Genomic DNA, 19,019 nt, shown 5'->3' with positions numbered 1-19,019 from the left:
AAAATTCTAAGTCCATCATGCCCTCATATTTGGACAGAACTTCTTGTTCGATGTAGGTTTCTTACCTTGCCAACTCCAGTTATTCCAGTAAACAACACTGAATGCTTGACTGCCAGTAGTTTTTCCATTAGATACCCATAGCGCACCGTGTCAGTTGTGGGGACAAGCATTTCAAAAAAGGGAACATTTGGGCTGTACTTGAAAGTAGGTATGATTCGTTCCCATGGATCCAGCCGTTTGGTATCAAAGTCCATGTGAATGCTCCACAGATCACCAGAACTGGGAAGCTAAAGTACAAAATTAAACACCACTTTCAATAGTCAATGGGCAATGCTGGCACATGGCACTACATAAATTCACATAGAAACAAAGGCAGTCAAAGAACACGAATGGATTTAGATTTCTTTTTTCTTTTTAGAGAAGTAGATGTTTAGGTACTAATTCTTCAAACACAATCATGCAACACAGTGCATGAAAAAATATGATATATTGATTATGTTAAAACCCTATATCAAAATTGTAAACCATTTTCAATTTAATTCAACGTTTAGGGGCTTAGTCCATGCCAAATTCTGTGCTTGGTGCTGGGGACAAGTGCTAAATGAGACTCAGCCTCTGTCTTCAATGACATGGAAATCCACATGCGGGACATGAGCACTTCAGTTAATACCCATGGGGAACTCAGGCCTCTGTTGGAGTTTATTACAGTCACGAAGGAGAGATGGCTCATTTCTACTTGCAGGGGTGTTATGGTGGTGCCTGCAGATTCAGGAAGGCTTCCGGTGGTGGGTGGGGTGATGCTACAGCTCAGACTTGCAGAACAAGCAGGAGCCCAGACAGGCACTGAAGGGATGAAATAGGGATGGGGAAGAGGTCAAGGTTCAGACTTAAAAAAACAGGATGGGAAGCCTGAAGCTGTGGAAGTGTAGTGCATGCTGGGAACCTCGAGAGCACTGCCTCCAGTGAGAGATGAGGCTGGGAATATAGACAGGGGCCATGTATGAAAAGCTTCACTTTAAATTAAAGAGCTTGGAGCAAGACTTCAGTGAAGGATTCCAAGCAGGTGAGTGACACGATGAGATTGCATTTCAGAAGGTTCATTCTGGCAGCAGTACAGAGCAGTGGTGTTTCAAGCTCGTCTCATAGTGATTCTTACTAACAAATTCATTCTACATGGTGACCCAGTAACATATGTATGTGTATCCACAAACACATATATTTATCCCTACTATGTGCAATTCACTGTTTTCTATTCTATTCTATTTTTCAAAACTCTTGAGGTTTAATATAACATCTTTTGTCAGATTTTAAGAATGTAGTTCCAAAACAAGGATATTTCCCTACATAATCATAGTAAAATAATCAAAATCAGGATATTGAACACTGACATATTATCTAACTTTAATTTCATATTCAAATGTTGCAAGTTTTCCCAATAATGTCATTTATTCCTGTACTTTTTTCTAACTTTAGGATCCAATCCAGGATCACGCATTGCATTTAGTTATATCTCTTTAGTCTCTTTTCACCTGGAAAAGCTCCCCAGCTTTCTTTCTCTCTCATGACATAGACATATTTCAAGAATATAGGCCAGTTTATTTTATAAAATGCTCATCAGTTTGGGTTTTCCACATGTATCTGCATGATTAAATTCAAGTTATGCATTTTTGAAAGGAAAATCACAGAAACAAGGTTGTATCCTTCCATACTCCATATCAAGAGGCAGGCACATGTTTGTACTGATATCAATGAAGTTAAGTTGACCACGTAGTTAAGGTGTCTGTAAAGTTTCTCTACTAAAGATGCTATTTTTCCCTTTGCAATTAATCAGCAATTTGTAGAGATACTGTGAAACTATGTAAATATTGTTTCCCATGAAACCTTCACCCACTAGTTTGAGCACCCATTGACGATTCCTGCCCAAGTCAATTCTTATGATAATGGTTGCAAGGTGATTTTCTAACTCTGTCCCTCATTCCTTCTACATAGATTAGTTGGTACTAGTTGTAAGGAAGAGCTTTTCCTTCTCTGATGCTTATTTAGCTATGCATATGTATTTTTGTTATCGGTAAGAACTCACAGTTTTATTTTATTCAAAGGGTTATAAATAAGAAATTTATTATTGTTTATTTTGTTGCTCAAATCTACCCAGTTTTGACCAGTAGGAGTCCCTTCAAACTGGTTCCTGTGTTCTTTTGACATGTTCCGTCATTCTCTGAGCACTTCTTTACTATCTGACATAAGATGTTCTAGGCTTAGTTTGTATTTTCCCTGTTCCAGTCCTGAAATCAACTATTTCCCTAAGGATCCCTGGCTCCCTTTAGTGGAGAATAGTATTTAGAAATTAGAACACTAGGTATGCTCATTTCATACCTCATATGAGGTGTCATTGTGTCTAGTTCCTCTCAGGACACAGAATTAGGAAATTTATGTATGTATGAATATATATACATACACACACATCAATTTTTATATATTTAAATGTGTATATGTTAATATTTTGAAAATCCATGAGTACTGATATCTCCAATTCCAATTCAATATCACAGAGTGCATTCTAATCTTTTTCCTTCCAGATTTGTAGGTCTCTTCTCTGACAGTGAGAAACTTGGTTTCCATTGTTCTCAATATATTTACTTATTTGCTTAATCTTAAAATGTACAGAAAGTAGTCTCGGAATTGCTAAATAATCACACTGAAAAAATAAATTCACTACCTAGATTTTAATATTTGTCCATAGTAGAGAGTTTTTATATACTTATAAACCTTATTTTCTTCATATGGCTGGGGAAAAACTCATAAATTTTTTTAAATACAATAAATGTTATCTTTGATTGAAAAAGTGAATAATTAAAAAATCATTACCCTCAATAAATAATTTATATTTGCAGTAGAACTAGGTCTCTTTAAGTTTTAATCTTAAATTTTAATCTTAATAATTCAGAATTAAGTGAAAATTAAATGTGTTTGGTTCTTACCCTGGCATCAGGATTATCATCAAATTGTGTTCTAATAAACGTATCAAAAGAATCCCAATAGTTTTCAGTTAAGTTTCCACCCACAGACCACAAGTAACAGAATACAAAAGTCTGGCATAGTACAGTGTTCAGTTTTGTTGGCTCCTGAAAGATCAAAGAGAATCAGTTTTAATATTTTATACGTAAACATAAAAAGAATCCTTAGTTGCAAAGTCTAAAGACTTTTTCTTTCATTTAAACTCACACATTTTAAATGGCCACAGTGTATGTTTCTCATACTTCATTTGGTGGTTCAAAGAATAGTGTTTTCTTATAGTAATATACAATGAAACACTGATGAGAAAATGAATGTCAATGCATATGTAGGAAAAGCCCAGGGTTGCCTTTCAATTAATTATTACAACTTTGTTTATGCCAGCAGGAAGGTATTTAAGCATATTGAGAATATGTCGTACTGTGAATATGTTGTAGACTATAAAGGAATTAAAAATTGAGTTGAGGAAGAAACAATAGGGTCTCTAGCAATCCTTTTAACTTTGAGAATCTATGACTCTAATCATAATCATTAGTCCTCTGAAAAATTAACTAGAAAATCAAATGATCATATTTCACAAAATTTGGAGATATTTATTTGCAAAGAATCTATACAATAATCTCCTTTTCTAGCTTTATAGTAGTAAGAAAGCCCTTCATACCATTGTCAAGTTAAGTCCATCTTTCCCAAGTATCAAAGACTCCAACAAGCAACAGAGTGTAGTAACTTTGCTGATGTCCACTTGTGGGATTGCTTGGCTGCACTTTTTATTGATAAAATTTAAACCTTCATCAACATAACGTTGGAAAAGGTTCAATATATATTCTTGGGTTTCCTCATTCAGCTGAAAATGAAACAAAAGTATCGTAGCAAGCCCAAATGAAATATATAATTAAGTTTATAAACAGGTTGGCTAAAATATGTATATTTCAATAAATTCAGTGATCTTTAGACCAAAGGGTATAAGCATCACAAAATATGAAAAAATTAAATTAAAAAAACTTTTATGACTTGAAATGAATAGATGGGTGAGATTCTGGGTAGTTGACAATATTCTACTTCTTGATCTGGTAATGGATACAGAAGTGTTCACTTTATAATTATTTCTTAAACTGCCTGTATGTCTTATGCACTCTTTCATATTGATGACCTTCACAATTAAGAACAATAAAAATAAATAGCTGGCCAGTTAGCTCAATTGCTTAGAGTGTAGTGCTGATGACACCAAAGACCAGGGTTTGATCCCTGTACCAACCAGCAAAAACAAACAAATAAATAAAATAAAATAAAAAAGCAGAAACATAGAAGGCAAACTTTTAATATCTATGTAAGGTAAAAAGAATAATTTCCAAAGATTTAAAAATGAATTCAGACCCTCTCACCACTTCTATTAAACATTGTACTATAAATCCTATTTAGTACTATAAATCCTATTTAGTACAAAAGGACAATAAAAGAAATAAAAGGTATAAAGATTGGGAAGGAAGAAGTATGAGTCTTTGTTCACAGATGACACAATTATCTATGTAGAAAATCCCCCCAAATGGATAAAACAAACAAAAAACTAAGTAGAACTAATAAGCAATTATAGCAAGATTATAGGATACAAGGTTAATATATACAAGTCAATCACTTTTTTATATACCAGCAATGAGCAATTGGAATTTGAAACTAAAAATATGTAATTTTTACTAGCACCAAAAAAGAAACAATTATAAATCTAACAAAATATGTACTAGATCTATATGAGGAAAACTCTAATACTCTGATGAAAAAAACCAAAGAAGACCTAAATAAATGTAGAGACATACCATGTTCATTTATAGGAAGACAAAATACATTGGTGAAATGTTAGTTTTTCCCAATTTAATGTATAAATTCAACACAATCTCAATCAGAATTCCAGCAAGTTACTTTGTGGATATTGACAAACTGATTCTAAAGTTTATATGAAAAGGCAAAAGATCCAGAATAGTCAACACAATAATGAAGAAGATCAAAGTTGGAGGACTGACACTACCTGACTTCAAGACTTACTATGAAGCTACAGTAATCAATGTATTATGGTACTGGTAAAAGAATAGACAATAGATCAATGGAACAGAATAGAGAGCTCAGAAATAGATCCACACAAATATAGCCAGCTGATTTTTGACAAAGGAACAAAGGCAATCTGGTGGAGAAAGGATTATCTTTTCAACCAATGGTTCTGAAACAACTGGATAATCACATGCAAAAAAAATGATTCTAAACACTGACCTTACACCCTCCACAAAATTAACTCAAAATGTATCATAGACATAAATGTAAAAAATGAAATATAAAATGCCTAGAAGATAACATAAAATAAATCTAGGTGAATTTAGGTTTGGAAAAGAGTTTTTAGATATAACACCAAAAGCATGATACATGAAGGAAAAAATTGATAAGGCGAACTTCATTAAAATTAAAAAATTCTACTCAGTGAAAGACACTGTTAAGAGAATAAAAGGTGGAAGATTTATACGATCTGAAAAGAAGCCAGAGTATTATTAAAAAAATAAGAAGACAAGCCACAGACTGGAAGAAAATATTTGCAAAAGACATAATCTGATGAAGGATTTCTAAAATATGCAAAAATTCTTAAAACTCAACAATAAGAAAAAACTCAATTAAAAATGGGCCAAAGACCTTCCTTAACTGATACCATATCTAGAAGATATACAGATGGCAAACAAGCATATGAAAAGATGCTCAAATCGTATGTCATTAAGGAACTGCAAATTAAAACAAGACACTACTACATTCATTTAGACATGAATGAATAAAATCCAAAACAAATAAAAAATGACTTCAGGAAGGTTTAAAATTGTACGGTAGCCCATGATATTTGCTCAATTCTGAGTATTACTTTCTTTAATACGGTACTCTGAGACTAGAACACAATATTCTTAAAATGTTGATTCCTAAGAATGAGGAAAACAGTAGTTTTCTGAGACAATTCAGAGTGGAGAGAGGTGGAGAGAACGGCTTCCTTGAAGTGGGGGATGGGAAGGGGGAACAATTCAAAGGACCACTTGTTTAGCTAAAGTAAAGAGAAAATCATATTTCGGAGTGAAGAGAGTACAGAGGATAGTACAAAATCGAGTTGCTCTGAATAATGTATAAGCTTTCCTTCACTTTGATTAGAATTATACCTTGAAGATTAGCATGTGTCTTGGGTCTTGGGTCTTGCACCTATGATTAGGATGAGAGGTAAACTGGTTTTCTTTTCTTTCTGGCTCTCAGAGGTGTTAGGAGCTCCTAAAACCTAAATACAGTGACAGTGTTTGGAATTAAATGCATCTGGATTTAAATGTTCTTTTTTAACTTTGTGATTTCCTCTCATTACCCCAAGCCTTCTGCAAAGTCTTTCTCAATGCCTCAGTCTGTTCTGCCTGTGTTTTTAGCGATTCAGGAAGTGGCTTGTGTTTGCATTTGAGGAACTAGCTTGGGGAGAAGCCAGGCAGACTAGGCAGGAAGCAGAGTGACCAGGCAGGATGGCTGGCTAATGGGACATATTTGGGGAGTATACAAACATTCCTGGAAAATCCCAGGAATTCTTAAAGAGAGGGACTAGATAAACTGATAGAATTCCCTCAATCAAACACAATGAGGCCTTAACCTAAGCTATTGTGCATTCCAGGGCAGTGTGAGCCATGATGGATGGAGATATTGGGGAACATCTGGTACACTTACTTTTTTAGAAATACCCTGCATCCAAGTTTTAACATAAGGCATCCACTTCAGTTCTTCAGGATCCACAAACACCATTCCACATCGACTGACTGTTGCAGGGGAGGCAACCTTTAGATCTTGCACCTAAAGTTGAACAAAGTTAAACAATAAACAGCTAATGTGATACTTTCTTATTCCTCCACTTTCAATGTTAAATGATTCACACCTTTAAAGTTTAACAGTGAAGGGCTTTATGTGGAACAGAGTGGGAGAGCAAAAAGTAATAGAAATGGAGAAGGAAAGTTAAGTGAGGCATAAGGTAAAAAAAAAAAAATCCCATAAGTGCAGGAGGATACTGTCAAATCACAAATAGGTATTTCTTTTTTCTTTTCTTTCCTTTTTATTCTTGTATCTTAACACCTAGCCTAATACCTAGCACATAGTAGGCATTCAGTAAGTATTTGATGAATGAATAGAACAGGGGTGGTATATTCTATAACGTTTTGTAGCTGTATTTGGTCCACATCCTTCCTCCAATCCCTCATCAAATATTCATATGAATAAATTACTTATTCATATGAGTTTATAACATGAATAATTTATTCAGATTAAATATAACAATTTTACTTAGAAAGCATGTCAAGTTATATAAATTCATATATATAGGCATACCTCATTTTATTGCACTTCACAAATACTGCATTTTTTACAAATTGAAGATTTGTGGCAACCTTGTGTCAAGCAACTCTACCAGTGCCATTTCTTTGACAGGATGTGCTCACTTCATGTTTCTGTATCACATTTTTGTAATTTTTGCAATATTTCCTTTTCATTATTATGATATCTGTTATGGTGGCCTGTGACCAGTGATCTTCGACCTTACTATTATAATTATTTGGGGGCCCCAAAGATGGTGAACTTAATCAATAAATGTGTGTGTTCTGACTGCTCCACCGACTGGCCATTCCCTGTCTCCCTTTCCTCAGGCCTCTGTGTTCCCTAAGATATGACGATATTAAAATTAGGCCCACTAATAACCCTACAATAGCCTCTAACTGTTCAAGTGAAAGGAAGATGCACATCACTTTACGTTAAAAGCTAGAAATAATAGTTTAGTGAGGAGGGTATGTCAAAAGCTGAGATAGGTAGAGAGCTAGGCCTCTTGTGCCAAACAGTTAGCCAAGCTGTGAATGAGAAGGAAAAGCTCTTGAAGGAATTAAAAGTGCTACTCCAGTGAACAGTGAATGATAAGGAAGCAAAACAGCCTTATTGTTGATATGAAGAAAGTTTAGTGATCTGGATAGAAGATCAAACCAGCTACAACACTCCCTTAAGCCAACACCTAATCTAGAAGAAGGCCCCAACTCTCTTCAATTCTATGAAGGCTGAGAGAGGTGAGGAATCTGCAGAAGAAAAGTTTGAAGCAGCAGAGGTTTGTTCATGAGGTTTAAGGAAAGAAACTGTCTCTACCACATAAAAGTGCAAGGTGAAGCAGCAAGTGCTGATGTAGAATCTGCAGCAAGTGATCCAGAAGATCTTACTAAGACCACTGATGAAGGTGGCTACACTGAACAACAGATTTTCAATGTAGACAAAACAGCCTTATATTGGAAGAAGATGCTGTCTAAGACTTTCATAGCTAGAGAGGAGTCTATGTCTGGCTTTAAAGATTTAAAGAACTGTCTGACTCTCTTGTTAGGGGCTAATGCAGCTGGTAACTTTAAGCTGAAGCTAACGCTCATTTACCATTTTGAAAATCCTAGGGCCCTTAAGAATTATGCTAAATCTACTCTGCTTATGCTCTATAAATGGAACAACAAATCCTTGATGACAGCACATCTGTTTACAGCATGGTTTACTGAATATTTTAAGCCCACTGTTAGGATCTACTACTCAGAAAAAAGATTCCTTTCAAAATATTACTGCTCACTGACAATGCACATAGTCACCAAAGAACTCTGATGGAGATATACAAGGAGATTAATATTGTTTTCTTGCCTGCTAACACAACATCCATCCATGGATCAAGGAGCAATTTCAACTTTTGAGTCTTATTATTTAAGAAATACCTTTTGTAGGGCTATAGATGCCATAGACAGCAATTTCTCTGATGGATCTGGGGAAAGTAAATTGAAAACCTCCTGGAAAGGGTTCACCATTGTAGATGCCATTAAGGGCATTTATGGTTCATGGGAGGAAGTCACAACATCAACATCAACAGGAGTTCAGAAGAAATTGATTTCAGCCCTCATGGGTGACTGTGAGGGGTTGAAGACCTCAGTGGAGGAGATAGTTGCAGATGTGGTGACAATAGCAAGAGAACTAGAATTAGAAGTGGAGCCTGACGATGTGACTAAATTGCTGCAATCTCACAATCAAACTTAAATGAGTGAGGAATTACTTCTTATGGGTGAATAAAGAAAGTAGTTTCTTGAGATGGAATCTGCTCCTGGTGAAGGTGCTGTGAACATTGTTGAAATGACAGCAAAAGATTTAGAATATTATATAACCCTAGTTGGTAAAGCAGCAGCATGCTTTGAGAGGATGGACTCCAATTTTGAAAGAAGTTCTGCTGTAGGTAAAATACTATTAAACAGCATCACACGCTGTAGAGAAATCTTTCATGAAAGGAAGAGTCAATTGATGTGGCAAACTTCACTGTCTTATTTTAGGAAATTGCTATAGTCACTCAACCATCAGCAACCACCACCCTGATCAGTCAGCAGCCATCAACACTGAGGCAAGACCTGTAGCCAGTGAAAAGATTACGATTTACTGAAGGCTCAGATTATCATTAGAATTTTTTAGCAATAAAGAGTTTTTAAATTAGGGTGTGTCCTTTTTTTTTTTTTTAAAGACAATGTTACTGCACACTTAATAGACTACAGCATAGTGTAAATATGACTTTTATATGCACTGGGAAACCAAAACATTTATATGACTCTCTCTATTGTGATATTTGCTTTATTGCAGTGGTCAGGAACCAAACCTGCAACATCTCCGAGGTATGCCTGTATATACCTCCAAAGGAAAGCACGTCCTGGGGAAGCCAGAATTTATTGTATTTCCCGTTTATACAGAGACAGGAAAATATGAGAGACTTTGACTGTCAGGATTGATGATCTATTACAAAAAAGATAATTTATTAAGTATAGTAAGTAAACAAAACACCATGGTAAGCATAGATAGTAAATGATACATCAGTGTGAGGAAAAGAAATTTAATGATGGTATACCAATTTGATAAAGAATTTCACTCCATAAGAAGGCATACATTTACCTCAAAAAGCATGTGGATTTGAGGTGTGAGTTTAATCCTCTCGCTGTTAGCCAGACAAAGCATCTTGTTATCATCCAGCACTGTATTCATATTTTCAATCCAAAGAGCGTCCACTGGCCCATCACTGATGATCCACTTATGGTCTTCTGAAGTATCATTCACGGCTGCTCGGACACTTAGTGCCATCAAGCCATCTTTCCATTCCAACGTTATGTTGTTAACCTCACCGTATAATTCACCCATTGTAATTGATTTAGGATTAAGAACATATGTTTTAACTGCTTGGTAAAAGGGATTGTCTATACCAAGTTTTTGCAAATTCCCTAAAGTTTCTGCTAGTATTCGGTAAACTGTGGTCTTGCCGCCTCCTGTTGGCCCGACTAACATAACACCATGCCTTACTAGCATAGTTTCATAGAACTGTATCACTTTTTTAACCATACATATCTCAGGCTGAAGCTTTTGTCCATTCATGACATCCACGATTGTTGACTGCAAAATGCCATAATCGTGTTCTGGAATTTGGACTCCAGGAAAGAGGTCAGATATGATTCCACTGACAAAACAAAAGTAAAATCAATTAGGAACCACTGGACATTGATATTTCCCCATATTTATTACAACTCATCGATTAAATGTTGCAATGAGTCTTGTTTTTCCACACTGATCTCCTTTCCTTCTGAACATGCACAATACTAGTCTGTCCTATGTGCTATACCAGAATCTACCATTTCTCTGACATCTTGTGGGATTTCATCTGTTTCCTGTACAGTAAACCAATGTTCTTAAGTATATTAAGAGCTTCTTGAGGGTTAGCAATGTCTCCTGTTTCACAGTGTGTGGCATAGTATTAAACATATAGAAGGTGATGAATTTATCAGCTTATTTTAAAATATATATTTATATATCAATTTTCCCCAAAGCATTTACAAGTACTTAGAACTGTATGTGGATATTCAGAAAAATAAGATGAAAATAAAAATAGAAAATTAGTACCAGGTAAAAAAGGGAAGAAGAAAAAGTTGACTGTTTCTATGGAAAACATTTAATATAGGATGTTTCTATGGGAAAAAAGAAGCTAAGATATATGAGGGTACTGCAAAAAGTTTGTAGAAAAATAGAATTAAAAGATAATATTAATCATTTTATGAACTTTTTGAAGTACCCTTATATGTATAAGAATGATAATCATTGGAATAGAAAACAATTGAGAAAAATCTAAATATCCATATATAAGATCTTTCACATCAAAGTAGTTCTTCAGGTTTGTTATGTCTCAGAGTACCAACTTATATAATAGCAATCTAGCAGCAGTAAAAAAAAATTAGATTCATGCATATATACTAACATTAAAAAGATGCTAATGATATATTACTAATTGAAAAAGCAATAGCTGTAAAAAAGTACTAAAGACATTATAAAAAAATATCAAGCAAAATCTCTTTCTAACAAGGTGGAGTAGACTTACTTTTCCCTATTCCTTCATTAAATACAACTAAAACCCCTGCATACTGTGTATAAAACAAACCTAAGAAGACTCTGAGAGGTGGAGAGAAGGCAGACTGGCAAGATTCCTTGAGACACAAGCAATGACATGGTGGTGAGTCCCTGGTTTCTTTTTGCCTCATACATCTTGGCAATCCAGAAATGCCAATGGGCACAGACCAAAAAAAAAAAAAAAAAAAAAAAAAAAAAACCAACAAAAGTTTATTCTCTCAATCCAAAGGACCAGGAAAGGACATCCTAACAAGACAGAAAACTCTTAGGTGATAACTACTCTACTCCAGGCAAACAGCACAGAAAAAACCCCCATGGCCCTTACTCTCACTCATACCAGCAGAGACTGGCTGACTGGGGGGGACCAGGCTTCCAACTTCTTTTCCCCATTTCTTCATAGTATCGGAGAAGGCCAAAGGCCAAATAAGGATTCAGGACTTTCATCCTCACTGGGAGGTAATGACACCCCTTAGTGGAGACCATGCAGGAAATCTGGACTTCCAGCCTTGCCCAGGAGTAATGATGCACACATCTCTCTCACTGATGAGGTGGTGTCAGAAGAGGCTGAGTGGCGAGTCAAGACTTGAACCACTGCCCAGTGATAATAAGGCTGCCTTTCCCCGTGGCATCAGCAGAGGTCAGGTGGGGAGCGGTGATGAGGTGTTCCTACCCTTCCATACAGGACATTATCATTGGTGGCCTAGTGGGGAACTCTCACCCCTACAGAGCAGTAATAAGGAGTCACCCCCATCCTCAACAGGTGTCAACGAAGATCAAATGGGGAACCTGGGATTCTATCCTTATCTGGCAGTAACAAGGTCGTATTCCTAAGTTCTGCTTAAATAAGATCCAGAGTCTCATAACATAATACCCGAAATATGCAGATTTCAATTAAAAAAACCTTCATCATATGAAAAACCAGAAAGATCTCATTCTGAGTGAAAAGAGACAATCAGTAGATGCCAACACCAAGATAATAGAAATGTTACAACTATCTGACAAATGTTTTAAAACAGTCATTATAAAAATGTTTCAAAGAGCCATTATGAACACATTAGAAACAAAAGAAACAAAAGTCCCAGTCAAAAAAAAAAAAAAAAAAAAAAAGAATACAGACATACATCGCCTAATGACAGGGTTACATTCTGAGACATGCATCATTAAGCAATTGTGTTATTGTGCATTATCATAGAGTATACTTACACAAACCTGGATGCTGTAGCCTGCTACACACCTAGGCTGTATGGCATAACCTATTGTTCTGACCACTGTAGTACATGTGGTCCACTGACTGAAAAGTCCATATGCAGGACATGACTGTATATAAAGAACCAAACAGAAATTTTAAAACTGAAAATGTAATAATAATAAAAAAAGTGGACTGGCACAAATGCAGAATGCAAGGCACAGAGGAAGGAATTGGTGAACTAGAAGATAGGATAACAGAAATTACCCAATCTGAAAAAAGAAATAAGCAGACCTTCAGGGATGTGTGAAACTGTAACAAAAGATCTAACATTTGTGTCATTGTAGTCTCAGATGGTGAGAAAAATTGAAAGGGTTAAAAAAGTACTCAAAGAAATAATAGCTGAAAACATCACAAATTTTCCAAAAGGCATAAACCTGCAGATTCAGGAAGCTGAGCAAATCTCAAACAGGGTAAACGCAAAGAAATCCATGCCAAGATACATCATAGTCAAACTTCTAAAAACTGAAAAGAAAGAAAAAAATCTTAAAAGCAGTCAAATAAAAATGACAACTTACCCACAGGGGAAGGACACATGAAATACAGTAGAATTATCATTAGAAACCATGGAGGCTGGTAGAAAGCGGCACAACATTTTTCAAGTGCTGAAAGAACTGCTACCCTAGAATTTTATATCCAGTGAAAATATCCCTCTGGAATGAAGGGAAATCAAGACATTCTCAGATAATGGAAAACTAAGAGAATTTGTTGCCAGCAGATCTACCCTAGGGAATGGGCAGAAGGAAGTTCTCTAAAGAGAAGTGAAATGACAAAAAGAAGGAACCTTGGAGCAAAAAAGAAGAAAGAACATGATAAGAAAAAATATGGATAAATACAATAGATTTTCTCTTCTTTAGTTTTATCAATTATTTTGGACTGTTGAGGCAAAAATTATAACACTGTCTGGTGTGACTCTAAATGTATGTAGGGGAAATATTTAAGATAATTATATTATAAACAGGGGAAGGTAAAGAAATGTAAAGGAAGGTAAAATGTCTATATTTCACTCAAACAGGTAAAATGACACCTGTAGACTGTGATAAATTCTGTATAAATAATGTAATACCTATAGCATACCACAAAATTCTATGCAACGAGATATACTCAAAAACAGTATAGAGACCTCTGCCCCCCAAATTGGAGAGACAGACAGGTGGATACAGAAATCACAACATACTGGAGCATAAATCTCCTCAGGAACCAGTGCCAGGGTAGGAAAACTTGAACTGAAATTGATGAATTTTTGGAGGATAGGTGTGGACAAGTCTGAGGGTTAAAAACTCCAGGGGGACACAGTCATGGAGGGAGGGGCCACACCTTTTGTGAGTTTTACTTCCAGGAGCTCGACCAGGTTCTCACAGTAAATATCTAAGAAGAATCCCTTTGTGCTCTGGCAGGGGAGGAGCAAAGGAACCATTTAAATACTCCAGTCACGGGCCGGCCCGGTGGCGCACTGGAGAGTGCACTGCTTGGGAGCATGGCGGCGCTCCCGCCGAGGGTTCGGATTCCATTTGGAGACCGGTTCCCGCTCACTGGCTGAGAGCGGTGCGGGCGCAACACCAAGGGTTGCGATCCCGTTGCCGGTCCCCGGTATGGGCGCGACACCGAGGGTTGCGGTCCCGTTACTGGTCAGTAAAAAAGACAAAAAGGAAAAAAAAATAAATAAATACTCCAGTCGCAATTTGCAGTAATGGGCATGCTGCCAGTATGGATCTGGCCTGCACATCTTGGGCACGAGGGGTGACAATCAACTTTGTATCTCATGAATATTCATAACCCCCCAAAATACTTGAGAATATTCTGTTTTTCTCAATAAGAAGAAGCCAGGAGAAACTAATTAACCAAAGCCTAACTTGCTGGGGTTTTATCAGAGCCTAACAGACCTGGAAGAAGGGAAATACTAACTCCAGCTAGCTCTAGCCTTCTGTGTGGAAGAAGGAAAATATCCAACTCTAGCTCACTGTAGCCATCCTGTAATACCTAAGGGGTGGAGAAAAAAACCTGAGAAATACTTTCGAAGTTTCCAGTCCAAAGACATAATAGATTGGACACAGCTGAGGAAAGCATCTCTGAGCTTGAGGATATCTGAAGAGAGAACTCCAAAACTGAAAATCAAAGAGAACAAAGACTGAAAAAAGCCCCAAAACCATGTAATATGCAAGAACTGTGAAGTAACTAAAAAAGGAATAATGTGCAATGGAAATACCATAGGAGAAGAAAGAAAGAAAGGAAAAAAAAAATATTTGAAACAATAATGATTGAGAAATTGATGTCAGACACCAACCCCCAGAGATCCAGAAAGCTCAGAGAATACTAAGCAGAATAAATATCAAAAAATTACACCTAGATACATACCATTTAAAAGCCACAGAAAATCAAAGATAAGGAAAAGATCCTGAAAGAAGCCAGTGGGGGAAAAACAAACACCTTACTTATAGAGCAAAGATAAGAATTACATTTGAGTCTTCCTTAGAAGCTGTGCAAGCAAGAAGAAAGTTGAGTGAAAAGTTTAAAGTGTTGAGAGAAAAAGACCCCACCAACCTAGAATTGTGTAACCGGTGAAATTGTCCTCCAAAAGTGAAGGAGAAATACTTTCTCAAACAAACAAAAATTGAGGGAATTTGTTGTCAGTAATCCTGCCTTATAAGAAATGTTAAGACGTTATTTGCAACATAATGTAAGAAATTCTTTGAAGAAAAGGAAGATAATATAGGTCAGAAACTTGGATCTACTTAAAGAAAGGAAGAGCATGGAAGAAAAAATAACTGAATGTAAAACAAAAACTTTTTTATTCTTAACTGATCTAACAGATAACATGGTGTGGATTGAATGTCCCCCCAAAACTCATTGAAGCTTGACCCCGACTGTGAGGGTGGGAAATCCAATTATGGTATTTGAAGGATGGGGCCTTTAAAAGGTGATTAGATTGTGAGGACTGTGCCCTTGTGAGTGGACTAATGGGCATGGTTCTCATGGCTTTATAAGGAGAGCAAGTGAGAAGGTTAGTTCTCTCTTGTTCCACCCATTTTTCTTGCCAGGTGACACACTAGTCACCACAGGATTCTGAAGAGAGTTCTGACCCAGAAGAAGGCCCTCATCAGATGCATCCTCTGGACTGTGGACTTCCCAGCCTCCAAAACCATGAGAGATAAATTTCAGTTCTTTATAAATTGCCCAATTTCAGGTATTCTGTTATCAGCAACACAAATAAACTAGTACATAGCAGTTTGTTTAAAATAATAATAGCAACAACGTAGTTGATTATATATGCTTATGTATATACATATTATATATACATATATTTATATACTTATGTATGCTTATATATAAATGAAATGAATAACAGCAATAATACAAGAGATGGGAGGAAGGAATTAAGGTTACTATGTAATCATAAGGTACTCACACTACCCATGAAGCAGTATGGTGTTAATTGAAAGACGGCTTGGATTAGTTGGAAATGTATATTGCAAAACTTAGGGCAACTGCTAAAAAAAGTAAAAAAAAAGAAGTATAACAGATATTCTAAGAAAGGAGAGAAAAGAGAATCACATAAAATGCTCAATTAAAACCACAAAGGCAGAAAAAGAGTGGAAGACAAAAATAAGAACAAAGAATAAGGAAAACAAAGAACAGGGGAAACAAAAACAGTAACAAATATGGTAGATATTAATCCATGTATATCAATAACCACTCACTGTCACTGATCTAAATGCACCAATTAAAAGACAGAGATTGTCAGATTGGATCAGAAAACAAGATCTCACTAATGTTGTCTATGAGAATCCCACTTTAAATATAAAGACTTACAAGTTAAAGTAAATAAATAGAGAAAGATATACCTTGCTAACACTAATTAAAAGAAAGTAGGTGTAGCTATATTAATTTCAGACCGATACTTTAAAGTAAGGAAAGTTATCAGGGATAAAGAGGGGCATTACATAATGATAGAGAGGTTAATTCTATAAGAAGATATAACAATCCTTAAAGTGTGTGTGCCTAACAACAGAGGATCATGATATGTGAAGTAAAAACTGATGGAAAGGAGAGGAGACATAGATGAATACATTGTGATAGTTGGAGAATTCAGCACCCCTCTATGAGAAATGCACAGATCCAGCAGGCAGAAAATCAGTGATGACATTGTTGGACGCAACAACATTATCAATGAACTGGATATTATTGACATCTATAAACTGTTTCTTCCAACAGCAGCAGAATACACATTTTTCTCAAGCTCACATGGAATATTCACCAAGATAGACTACATTCTGGACCATAAAACACACCTTGACATATTTAAAAGAATAGAAATCATACAATGTCTGCTCTCAGATCACAATGGAATTAAACTAGAAATCAATAAAAGAAAGATAACTGGGAAATCCCAAAATATGTTGAGGTTAGACCACGCACTTCTAATTAACACATGAATCAAAGAAGAAATCTAAAGAAAAATTAAAAGATACTTTAAACTAAATGAAAATAGAAGCACAATTTATCAAAATTTTGTGGGATGCAGTAAAAGTTTTTAGAGGGAAATTCATGACACTGAATGCATATATTAGAAAAGAAGAACTAAGATCAATACTCTAAGCTCCCACCTCTAGGAAAAGAAGAGCAAATTAAATCCAAAGTAAGCAAAAGAAAAGAAATAATAAAAATTAGAGCAGAAATCAATTAGGTTGAAAGCAGGAAATCAATAGAGATGGTTAATGAAACCAAAGGCTGATCCTTAAAAAAGAAAAATAAAATTGGTAAGTCTCTAGCCAGGCTAACTAAGAAAAAAAGAGAGTGAACACAAATTACTAATACCGGAAATGAAAGAAGAGACATCACTGTAGATCCTATGGCCATTAAAAGGATAATAAAAGCATACTATGAACAACTTTACACCAACAAATTTGATAACCTAAATACAATAAGCCAATTCCTTGGAAGACACATTCTACCAAAACTCACATAAAGAAGAAATAGGCAATCTGAAGAGGCCTATAGCTATTACAGAAATTGAATCAGTCATTAATAACTTTCCAAAAGGAAAGCAGCAACCCTTAATGGGTTCACTGGTGAATTCTACCTAATATTTAAAAAAAATTATACCAATTCTCTACAATTTCTTTCAGAAGAAGGGAGAGGCTGTACTTCCTAACTCATTCTATAAGGCCAGCATCACCCTAGTACTAAAACCACAAAAAGACATCAACAAGTAAACTATTGAACAATATCTCTCATGAACATAGATGCAAAAATCCTCCACAGAATATTAGTAAATGGAGTACAAAACATATAAAAAGAATTATACACCATGACCAAGTGGGATTTTCCCCAAGTATGCAAGGCTAGTTCAACATTTCAAAATCAATTAAGGCAATCCATCACATCAATAGGCAAGACAAAATAAAACAAAACAACAACAACCCCTCCAAAACCACAACCCCCCCAACCCCCCCCCCACATATGACCATGTCAATAGATGCAGAAAAACCTTTTGACAAAATCCAACATTCATTCATGATAAAAAAAACTCTCAGTAAACTAGAAACAGACGGGAACTTCAACTTTGTAAAGAATGGCTACAAAAGACCTACAGCTGACATACTTTATGATTAAAAAAAAACAACAAAAACTAGAATTTCTCCCACTAAGATCAGGAACAAGGCAAGGATGTTCACTTTCACCATCACTTTCCAACATCATACTGAAAATCTTAACTAAGGCAATACGAAAAGGAAAAAAAGGTATAAAAAATAGGAAGAAAGAAATAAAACTGTCTTTGAAGATAAAATGATTGCCTATGTAGAAATTTGAATTGACAAAAAAATTCCTGTACCTAATAAGCACTATAGCAAGGTTTCAGGATACAAGGTTAATACACACAAGTCAATTGCTTTCCTATATTCCAGTAATGAACAAATGGAATTTAAAATTAGAAACACAATACCACTGACATTAGTACTCCAAAAACAAACAACAAAAAAAGAAATATTAGGTATAAATCTAACAAAATATGTACAAGATATATATGATGAAAACTATACTACTCTGATGAAATAAAGAAAACTAAATAAATGGAGAGCTGTTACACTTTCATGGATAGGAAGACTCAATATTGTTAAGATGTCAGTTCTTCCCAACTTAATCTAAAGATTCAGTGCAGTCCCAATAAAAATTCCTGAAAGTTATATTGTAGATATTGAGAAACTGATTCTAAAGTTTATATGAAAAGGCATAATACCCAGAAAAGTCAACACAATTGAAGAACAAAGTTGGAGGACTGATTCTAAAG

At 35.6% G+C, this 19,019-nt stretch overlaps 1 protein-coding gene across 1 annotated transcript in view; it reads right to left on the bottom strand.

Annotated features, from left to right (window-relative positions):
* DNAH6 (dynein, axonemal, heavy chain 6) overlaps positions 1-19,019 on the bottom strand; it is a gene marked incomplete at its 5' end in the record, with an annotated part of 237,332 nt that overhangs the window by 138,494 nt on the left and 79,819 nt on the right. Inside the window, 5 exons of the mRNA XM_008567062.1 lie at positions 66-287; positions 2,979-3,122; positions 3,674-3,856; positions 6,730-6,852; positions 9,988-10,543. Of these exons, the coding sequence (XP_008565284.1) occupies positions 66-287; positions 2,979-3,122; positions 3,674-3,856; positions 6,730-6,852; positions 9,988-10,543 (1,228 nt within the window). The remainder of the gene's footprint in view (positions 1-65; positions 288-2,978; positions 3,123-3,673; positions 3,857-6,729; positions 6,853-9,987; positions 10,544-19,019) is intronic.

The sequence above is a fragment of the Galeopterus variegatus genome, unplaced genomic scaffold (assembly GCF_000696425.1).
Source record: "Galeopterus variegatus unplaced genomic scaffold, G_variegatus-3.0.2 Scaffold289, whole genome shotgun sequence".
Classification (NCBI taxonomy): Eukaryota; Metazoa; Chordata; class Mammalia; order Dermoptera; family Cynocephalidae; genus Galeopterus; species Galeopterus variegatus.
This window is presented reverse-complemented; position numbering and strand designations above follow the sequence as displayed.